Genomic DNA, 10,308 nt, shown 5'->3' with positions numbered 1-10,308 from the left:
TGAACTTGTGGATACCATTTTTATGTCTCTGCGTCCTGTATGAAGTTAGGAGGTTTCACGAGCCAATGCTAACAGCTGTTACCATAGACGTCCTTTCATAGAAGGCCAGTCATTGTGCTAACGCTAGTTATCAATTTCCTTTAAACTTCACACAGGGGAAGTAGACAAAGGGTTTAATTGACAAAATCCCAAAGTATCTCTGTAAATTAAGATGCAGAGTCAAAAATACAATCACCCAAAAACGTTCTCCTTGAACAATGTTTTATTTGTTATTAAAGTAATATATTAAATAAAATTGGTTCCATTGAAATGAATTACTTACTGTATTTTGCATTAAAAATTATGAATATGAGGCTAATATGTGTGTTACCCCACTATGATATTGTAAAGTAAACTCAAACGTGTACAGGTATGTACGCCTAAATCTAGTCAGACAAACGTACAGATTAGACAGATTAGCTTTATTTATATACAACCATATAACCATTATATATGTAAACAACATAAGCTCTATACAAAATAGCTGGTTTCATAAAAAATAAGGGAAAAAACAATAATCATTTTGGAGATATGGCTTGCATAAACAACAATTATTTCAAAAGATATCCTATGCACTGTTTCAATTGTACATTCTATTGAAGCAGCAATATGCTAAAGGTGCCCACAGAAGGTGTTTCGGTGTGACAAAGTACTGTAGAGTATCCAGAAGTTGCAGGTCCTGTCTGAAATGTCACTATTTATCAAGTCTTGTAACAAATGTGGGGTCACTTTTGCCCCCACTACATCCAACGTGAGCACGGAAATATGTCCTACGATGGTTTACAGTAGTGGAAATATTCTTTAGTTATTCTTAAATACTAAATTCAGAAATACAACATTTCTTCCAACAAAACAAAAATCACATTGCCTTATACCTGATCCTCCACACAACAGCAACTTTTCCAGAAGCGTTCATTTCACAAGGGATCAAACTCACTAGTGGTCCACATTTACTTGTCACACACTTCGCATTCATTTTCACAGTTTTAGTCCAATGTCAAAATACATATTGTGATGACAACAGAGATACTTACGTAATATGTTCCCAGTCCAAATATCAAGATTGCACTGAGTGGGGGTGTGGAATATTTGTACATTTCATTGAGTAGAGCAATGTCAGTGACAGGGTGTCAGAAATACATTAAATAGGTCACTCAATGGTCTTATAACCAGTGAACCATGTTCAATCTCCTCGAAATGTGTTTTTATTGCCTGATTTGTCTTGTAATCCCACTTTGATTTAGATGTGTGACAATGGATTTACTCTGACATTTCCTTCATGGTGAACTTTCTGACTTTTAATATGTGCAGTTTTGATTGGCAAAATACATGTGAAATCAACTCCGTTGTTGGTTAAGCATGTTATGGGCACTCCCAGGTAAGAGCCTCATAAGTAGTGACCACTGGGACGTTTTGTGTGTGTGTGTGTGTGTGTGCGTGCGTGCATGTGTGCGTGCGTGCGTGTGTGCATGTGAGAGAGAGAAAGAAAGAGGGACAGAGAGACAAACAGACTAAGAAGAGGGAGAGAGTATGGTTAGAGAAAATCCAGCTATTGTAGTCTATATGTGGCTTGGATTTTTTATGGTGTCAGAGTCTCAGTCCCCCCTGCAGCAGTTAGAATCCCTGATGAATCTTGTGGAAATATTCGCTTAAGTGGAGTGGAATCCAGGGAGATCTGACTGATGTGGATTTCTGTCAGGGAAAAGTAGGCTGGTCAGATATATAAATCCTCATTGCCGTGGAGCAATGTGACTTCCTGGGAGTCTTTTACTGAGAGCAGAGATAATTAAATGTCGGTGTGAATGTTGACAAGAGAAAGTGATAGTAAATTATTCCCGTAGATGAGGAGGGTCTTGTTGCTGACAGGGATAGGCTACGTTCAGGTTTGAACCTGCCAGTTCCCTTCAGGTTCAAAACTCATTGTGTACTCGCGCTCTCAAAGTGAATACTTAAGTTGTTTCCTCTCGAATATCAGGCCCTTTGGTGTGATATTGCACCTCATTCTGTGTGTTGGTTTTGACCAACTCTTCTCCTGGAGACATTTGCCATAATATTATTGCAATACCTCTGAACAACACCCTTATTCCTTTCCCTTCATGCTAACATAATGCAAGTCACATTTTTTCAAAGGTCAACTAAGTCTAGTCAAGGCTTTTCTCTTTCAAGTGCCTGATTCCCAAAAAGTACGGTCTGAAAAAACGAGTTCAATCAATCTTATATATATTTTTCTCCCCAATTGGTAGTTACAGTCTTGTCCCATCGCTGCAACTCCCGTACGAACTCAGGAGAGGCAAAGGTCGAGAGCCATGTGTCCTCCGAAACACAACCCCGCCAAGCTGCACTGCTTCTTGACATACTGCTCCCTTAACCCAGAAGCCAACCGCACCAATGTGTCGGAGGAAACACCATACATCTGGCGACTGAAGTCAGCATGCATACGGCCAGCCCGCCACAGGGAGTCGCTAGAGCATGATGGGATGCGGACATCCCAAACCCTCCCCTAACCCGGAGGACGTGGGCCAATTGTGCACCCAGCCCGGGATCAAACCCAGACCTATAGTGATGCCTAGACTGCTGCGCCACTCGGGAGGCTCGAGTTTAATCAATCTTATCCCATCAATATTCAACATATTCAACACAGTTAAAGTATTGTGACTGCTGTGTTTGGAAAAGCAGCCAAATAAAAGCCAGGGCAGATCAGAGAGAGCAGATGGGGCTGTCTGCAGCCAGTGGAAACCATTACACTGAGGACAAAGCATAGGAACACCAAATCTGTATCAACAGAACCAGCATTACTAGTACAATTAGACTGGTATTCCCAGCGGTGACTACCAAGCACATCAAATAGACCAGGGTTTCTCAAACTCGGTCCTGGGCCCCCCTTGGGTGCACATTTTGTTTTTTGCCCTAGCACTACACATCTGATTTCAAATAATCAAAGCTTGATGATGAGTTGCTTATTTGAATCAGCTGTGTGGTCCTAGGGCAAAAAAAAAACTAACGGGACCGAGTTCGAGAAACCCTGAAATAGAACACACAATAAGGCCCATATACATTCGTCACTGACTTGATGAACTGTCAAATGCTCCCACTATATAAAGTGCTTCCGGAAGATATAAAACTGCTTTGGTTCAAAATACAGATTCTGTTAGCAAATACTAAAACCAAGTGCTAGAGCAAACACAGCTATCGACAATCTGAGAGAAGAGAGATGGTGCTTGTTAGCGATAACAGGTTGTATACCCTGAAGCAGGCTGATGTGAAGAGAACACTTGAGGATCTGATTCCCAAAACCCCACCATAGAAATGAGTGAAGGCATGATGAAAGCTTTTCAGATTCAACCGAATTCACTCTGGCAGGAGAGGAGGCGGAATGCATCACACCAGCCACTCAAACATGGCGTCGACAGTATGTCGAGGAGAAGCAGGTGGGCCAGACAACAACATTGAGAGGAGTGCCTACCAAGGCTGTGGTGGTTTTGACATACAGCACTGAGGAGGGTGGTGGGGATGGGCATGCCGAGTGCCTTTGTTGTAACAGGCAGAGGCTACCAAGGTTTTGACACCAGCCACAAATGGTTACACTCCTCCAGTCAGAAGACTCGCAGTGCTCCCGAGGCTGAGGCATGCATGCCCTCTCCTCACTACACTGCACAGTGTCAGCCGAACCACCCGTCTCTCCATGACACACTCTCGCTCTGTGGCTCGGTGTTCCACATTACAGACCTGCCTACACAGCTGAGCTGACAGACCCACACAATATTGTACTCATTCTTGTTAAACCCCTCCCCCTTGGTTTTTGCGACAAATACATTTCATAGCCATTTTGCATTGGTTGGTTTTCAGGGGGAATAGGCAATAGGTTTAGAATGTGACCATGTTTGAGTTGTAAATAGGCTCATTCAAATTCACAAAGTGATGTGCTCTTTATATCTGTCAGGTTTGTGTATGCAAGATAAAAGCAGAAAGGTGAGCATTGCAGTGAAAGATTAAAGGGAACATACAGTGTACACTGTACTGATACACTTTGGTTCTTTGAAATGCATTATTGTTCACTCACTGGCCGACGGAATACTAGAAATAAATGATCTAAGAAAGAGAAGTGAAATTCTACCTTCCATCTCCCACACTGTGCCACTGTCAGGGAGTGGGATTGAAAATGACATTAAAACTCAAATCCCTTTTGTTGCATGTCGCCATATGAGAAGAGAAGAATGCCAGCCAGCAGTGTAATCCACAGTACGTGAAGGCCTCTGTCTGGTCTGACATGATCCAGATGCCCTCTGCCCCGAAAACCACTGTCACCATGGCAGCCGTGGAAACTGTCCTAGTTCCCATCAGGTTCCATTACTTCTTACTTGGACTTTACTGTTGAAGGCTGAAGGCTGTGCTGTATGCAAACCTCAAAACCCATAACCACAGCAACTGATGTTCAAAGATGAGGGATACATCAACAAAATATGTGCGAGACATTGAAAGAGGCCACGTTTCAGATAAATACACAGTTCTAGGGTTGGACGGAGGTCTCTGAAGAGGTGTCGGGGAGTAGTAACCCTCCTGCAACGTCAGTGGTCCCTCAGTTGAGAAACTCTGCGGACAGGCTCCGCGTGCAGCGGGCCGAGCGGAACTTGAGCTCATGGTAGCACTGCACGAAGCTGTGGTAGATGAAGGTGATGGGTAGTGCCAGGAGCACGATGCCGCTCACCACGCACAGTCCACCCAGCACTCGCCCAGGCACGGTGATGGGGTACATGTCTCCATAGCCCACAGTGGTCATGGAGATAATAACCCACCAGCAGGCGGCAGGGATGCTGGAGAAGTCCTCGTTGGGCGACTCTAAGTCCAGGCCATGCTCCAGCAGCTGGGCTAGAGCACTGAATATGGCCATGGGCACGCAGATGAACAGCAGCAGCATCACCATCTCCCGGTAGCAGCGCCTCAGTGTCAGCCCTAGAGTCTGCAGGCCCAGGAAATGACGGGCCAGCTTGATCACCCAGAAGATGCGCATCATGCGCAGGACACGCAGGGTGACACCCGCCCGCTGCAGCTGCGAGTTCTCGCCTGTCAGCATCGTCATGGAGATGGAGATGTAGTAGGGCGTGATGGCTAGTAGGTCGATGATGTTGAGGGGCCGTTTGACAAACTCGCACTTATTCCGTGACACGATGAAGCGCACGATGCACTCGGCGGTGAACCAGCTGATACACACAGCCTCGATGATCCTGTGGGTGGGAGAACCAGGCAGAGTTAACGCAAGAAGGAGAGAAGGGGATTCCACTACAGGTATACACACTATATCTACAAGCAATGGACTGCAGACATTACAATCGTAAGAGAAAAAAGTAGCTACGGCTATCGGGGTAGCAGAAACCTTTTTGGTTCAAGGTAGAACCCATTTTGTTTCCAGTTAGAACATTTTCACTGAAGGGCTCCTTAAAGGGTTTATTGAGCGTTAGGGTCTATTCATTGGGTGAAATTTTCTTAGAATGTAGGAGCAGTGGGAGAGTGAAGTTCTATTGAAGAAGAGAGCCGTCAATCCCTTATACAACACTGTTTTACTATATCGATAGTGGGTCTTGATTGACCAGCGACTCATAGCACGCTTCAGTCTCACCACATTAATAACTCATAAACCTTCACTCTCAAACAGCTGGTAGGCTATATTCTTGGAGCCTTATGCCTTATTGACACTATATGCAATATAGACACTTTCACAACGTAATCCTGTTGTAATTTAATTCCAGAACATGCAGAAGATATTCTGCCTTTTAAGGTCAGGTTGTAATTTACAGTATTATAGTTTTTTCTACATGCAATGATTTAATAACTTCACCATGCTCTAAGAGATATTCAATGTCAGATTTATTTTTACCCATCTACCAATAGGTGCCTTTCTTTGCGAGGCATTGGAAAACCTTTCTAGTCTTTGTGGTTTAATCTGTGTTTGAAATTCACTGCTCGACTGAGGGACCTTACAGATAATTGTATGTGTGGGGTACAGCAATGAGGTAGTCATTCAAAAATCATGTTAAACACTATTATTGCACGCAACTGACTTGTTAAGCTCATTTTTACTCCTGAACTTATTTAGTCTTGCCGCAACAAAGGAGTTGAATACTTATTGACTCAAGATATTTCAGATTTTCATTTAGAATTCATTTGTAAAATGTTCTAAAAACATAATTTCACATTGACATTATGGGGTATTGTGTGTAGGCCAGTGACACAAAGTCTCAATTTAATTGATTTTAAATTCAGGCTGTAACACAACAAAATGTGGAAAAAGTCAAGGGGTTTGAATACTTTCTGAAGGCACTGTAACAGCAACAAATGACAAACGAAACTGGCATGCACGTTTTTCGACATTCATTTGATTCCGAGGCCATTCCTGGGCCTTGAGGGCTTTGAGGGGACTTTAAGGAATACGGACAGATGTATTGCAGCTCCAGGGAAAGAGGATGGTAGAAGCATACTGATCAGGGATTTTGGAGGCTTCTTTTCCCTCAATTCTACCATGAATTAAAGGCAAGTCAGACCTGGTTGAGACTGAGCCCTGAGCATGCCTATTAAGTTTAGAGAGGGGGAGGACAGGCTGACACAAAGGTTCCATGTAAAGGTAGGGCTGTAACGAGGGATTGCGGTCAGCCATTCAAAAGCCAGTTACAGTGTAGTCTATCAAAAATATGCTGTTCTCAAATGCTGATATGAATGAATTCGGATATCTCATACAACATGACATCTCATTTATGATGACCTTTCTCAATGAATGCAATATTGATTCATATGTTGTTCATATTTTCCAGCTATAAATTATACACTGAATAATCTCACATAATTGTTTTGTGGTGATGTTGAGGGGTCACTGTCGCTATCATCAATTAGTCATTTTTTCCCAACCTGCTATACATAAAGCATTCTTGCCTTGGGTCAATGATATGCTGACAAATATTTCATTTTGACCAAATATAAACTTTTGTAATTTGCATTCAGGTGAGGGCTTGGTGCAAGGGCTCAGTACATCCAAAGTAGTTTGAGTAGAATGGAAGTCCCCTTTACTGTATTACCTTGTGATGTCCTGCTCACTTTAATACAACATTTGCCCATTTAAAAGGGAAGTAAATCAGGTACAACCATAACCTCCCACCATTTACTTAGAACAACACCTACCTGCATTACCTACAATTGTATGCACGCACACACACACACACACACACACACTGATACTGTTGGGTGCCTTTCAGGTACCAATACCTTGAGAGTGGTCCGCGTGGCAGTCATGGATACAAGACAGACACACAGGTTAAAGAGCAGAGTGAGAGCAGACAAGAAAGGGTTGACAAACAGCTCTGTAGACAAATGGACAGAAGTATTGGCTGACACAGTTATATGTATTGATAAATGGCTAAATTTGATTGATGTATGTTCTAATCTCCATCAAAACATCAAAATTCTTTAAAAAAAAAGTAGACATGAGACTGACAGTGTATTACACCAAGAAACAGCAATACATTGTTATTATCATCTGCCTCCTTGATGGTCTCCTATGACAATAGTAGGCCTACTCTCCCAGGAATCAGCACGTTCAAAATGGACAGGCCTGAATATTGTAGTAGGCTACCACTAAAATTCGTACATTGGCCAGGTACTGTAGGTCTAGTGTAGAATGCCACAAAAAAACAGCACCTTGGACAGGTACTGTCGGATGCCACTAAAATCAGCACCTAGGACAGTTAGCGATACATACTGTACACGCTTATCCAAAAAGGGAGCAAAAACAGTAACAACTCATGATACATTTCCTGCCTTAATCTAACTGCATCACTGTAAACATGTATTGTCTGTTACAAGAGAGGCAACGCTCCTACTTGTGAAGTTCTTCAGCCTCTCTTGCGTTAAAGACTATGACGTGTTAGTGCTGAAAGATAAAATGCATAACAATTGAGAACTCAGAGACAAAAACGAAAATAGTGCAAGGGACAGTGGTGCTTATGGCAATGAACATTTAGTTTGAATACCTTTAAGCTAACAGTGTGTAATATGTCATACTGTAATGACAATTGGCCGACATAGAAAATGGAGACTTTGCCACATGAAATGTGTTGTTCACTTGGTAAGATCAGACCAGAAGCTCCCTTGACATTTAACTTTGTTAAACACTCAGCACCTCCTCTGGTCCCCTTCCCCACCGGGACAGCTGTAGTCAGGACTGGTGTAGTAGGCCTAATACACCCCTGAGATTTTGAGATTGTATCATATGCATAATACAACAATACAAACTTCTAAATTAGCATGAGTTCTAAAAGATACAGATGTGCAGAACCGAATCTAGACTTTTGGGGGCCCTAAGCATGATTTGGTTGTGAGGCCCCCCTTAATGGCTCCCCTCTTGATGACGGAGAGAAAAAAAAAAATCCTGCAAAGCTACACATTTTGCCATGGGTCGTAGAGAAAATGTTGCCGTTTTAAAGCACATTTCCTGCAATTCTACCCATTTTGCCACGGTGTGTATTTATTATTATTATTTTTTAAAGCAAATTTTCTGCAATTCTACTCATTTTGCCATGACTTATACCATATCAATGATATCTAAGTGAGAATGATAAAAAAACATCACTGAGGGCCCCCTTGAGGTCAGGGCCACTGAGCACGGTCTGTATTCAGCCATGATTAGATAACTGGCTAAACTAATTTACCAATCTAGCAATTGTTAGCTGACATGGATAATTGAGTGACTGTCAGTGACTTATAAAGCAATAATAAAAAAACTGCTGATCCATAACCAGATTTCGAAGTTACACCTTGTGTATTCAACTATTCTAACTCTCAACAGTAAGTTGAGACCCCAATTGAGTTTTTTTGGGGTTCGGTGGCCCCCTAGCGGCCAGGGACCCTAAGCGACTGCTTATGTCGCTTATGCCTGGAGCCGGCCCTGCAAATGTGTATGGGTAAAATGTACTTCACAGCAGCATAAATAACACGTTGTGCATCTCTTGAGGTCCATACTGAGAAGTAGGGCATATAAGCATGTACGACATTGCAGACAATCAAATAACGGGGAAATATTTTAAAAAATATAAAAAGATAGGACATATATATACCCGGATGGATGCTCTAAAGAGTCTGGATTGTACCTGTGCTCCACCACCACACTGTTGTTCTCAGAGGTTTTCCAATCTGGCAAAGTACTCGCACAAAGCATCACCATGGACACTATAACAAATATAACGGACACTGAAGCTAAGATTTGTGCTGCGACTGATGAAGTCGGTTCATCAAAAGTCCTTCTCATTCTCTCCAGCCACTTTGAATCCTCTCTCTCTGTGACCACTCGAGTCACCAAAGTCTCGCCCCTCATTTCTTCGTTGAGTTTGTCTTCCTCTTCGGAGAAATGAATGTAGGAGTCGGACATCCTATCATCCAGTCTCCGCTGGCAGCAAAACTCCAAGTGTGAGCTCTCCAGCCCCCAGTAAATCATCTCGTTGTAGAATGACAGCTCGCACATCTGCGGGACGAACCGTAGCTTCCCGTACTTCACGTACAGCATGATGAAACAAAAAGCCTCGGAGTGTCTATCAAAGAAAAACTCGTTCCGTTCCCGATCATAGTCGTCGCACACTTCCAGTACTTCTTTCTCCGAGGCGCATTTGTGCAAACGGCTCACTCTACTCAGAGGGAAATCTTTTATCACCTCCTTAGAGAACGCATATTTTGTGCCACCCACATTAAGGATACAGATGCTCTTCCCAAACTTCATCTTTCAGCTGTTGACAGGTGTTTGTAGAGTACTGAAAAAGACACCCTGTGCGTTTTATACAGCGCCAAAAGGCACCAGTTTCTTATAAAACCATCGTGCTTTATTCCTCTCCAAATCCAATATTGGAGTCAATACGTCCCTATTGCGTTTGGCCGTTATTACAAGCTTTTTCGTCATTTTCCTTGTTCTGACAGAGATATATCTGGACGACTGGAGTTGTGTCGTGAGGACTATGTAACAGAGCGCGCTACTCAAGCCTTGCGCGACATCGCACTGGTGTTCTGAGCGCCTGTTGTTCCGCTCTACTCAGTGTCCAAACTAGTCCTCCGGGTGCAGATCCCAGTAGTGATGTCACGCACACGCACACACACACACACGCACACACACACACACACACACACACACACACTTTAAGACACGCGATGTATTGCAAACGATCCACGGGATCCACCCTCTACACAAGCAGGATATATTTATTTCACATTTTATGAGTTAATCGATAGTATTCCGTTTTA

At 42.9% G+C, this 10,308-nt stretch overlaps 1 protein-coding gene across 1 annotated transcript; it reads right to left on the bottom strand.

Annotated features, from left to right (window-relative positions):
* Positions 1–244: 244 nt before the first annotated feature.
* On the bottom strand, positions 245–10,081 carry LOC106605212 (voltage-gated potassium channel regulatory subunit KCNG3). Its single transcript, XM_014200617.3, has 2 exons — positions 9,138–10,081; positions 245–5,261 (listed from the first exon to the last, which is right to left on the bottom strand). Exons 1-2 carry the CDS (start codon positions 9,791–9,793, stop codon positions 4,616–4,618), a joined length of 1,302 nt encoding a protein of 433 aa, XP_014056092.1. The 5' UTR covers positions 9,794–10,081; the 3' UTR covers positions 245–4,615.
* Between the last annotated feature and the right edge of the window lie 227 nt (positions 10,082–10,308).

Source organism: Salmo salar, chromosome 01 (assembly GCF_965601325.2).
Source record: "Salmo salar chromosome 01, fSalSal1, whole genome shotgun sequence".
Lineage (NCBI taxonomy): Eukaryota > Metazoa > Chordata > Actinopteri > Salmoniformes > Salmonidae > Salmo > Salmo salar.
Note: the sequence above shows the minus strand (reverse complement) of the source record. Positions and strands in the feature narration are given on the sequence as shown.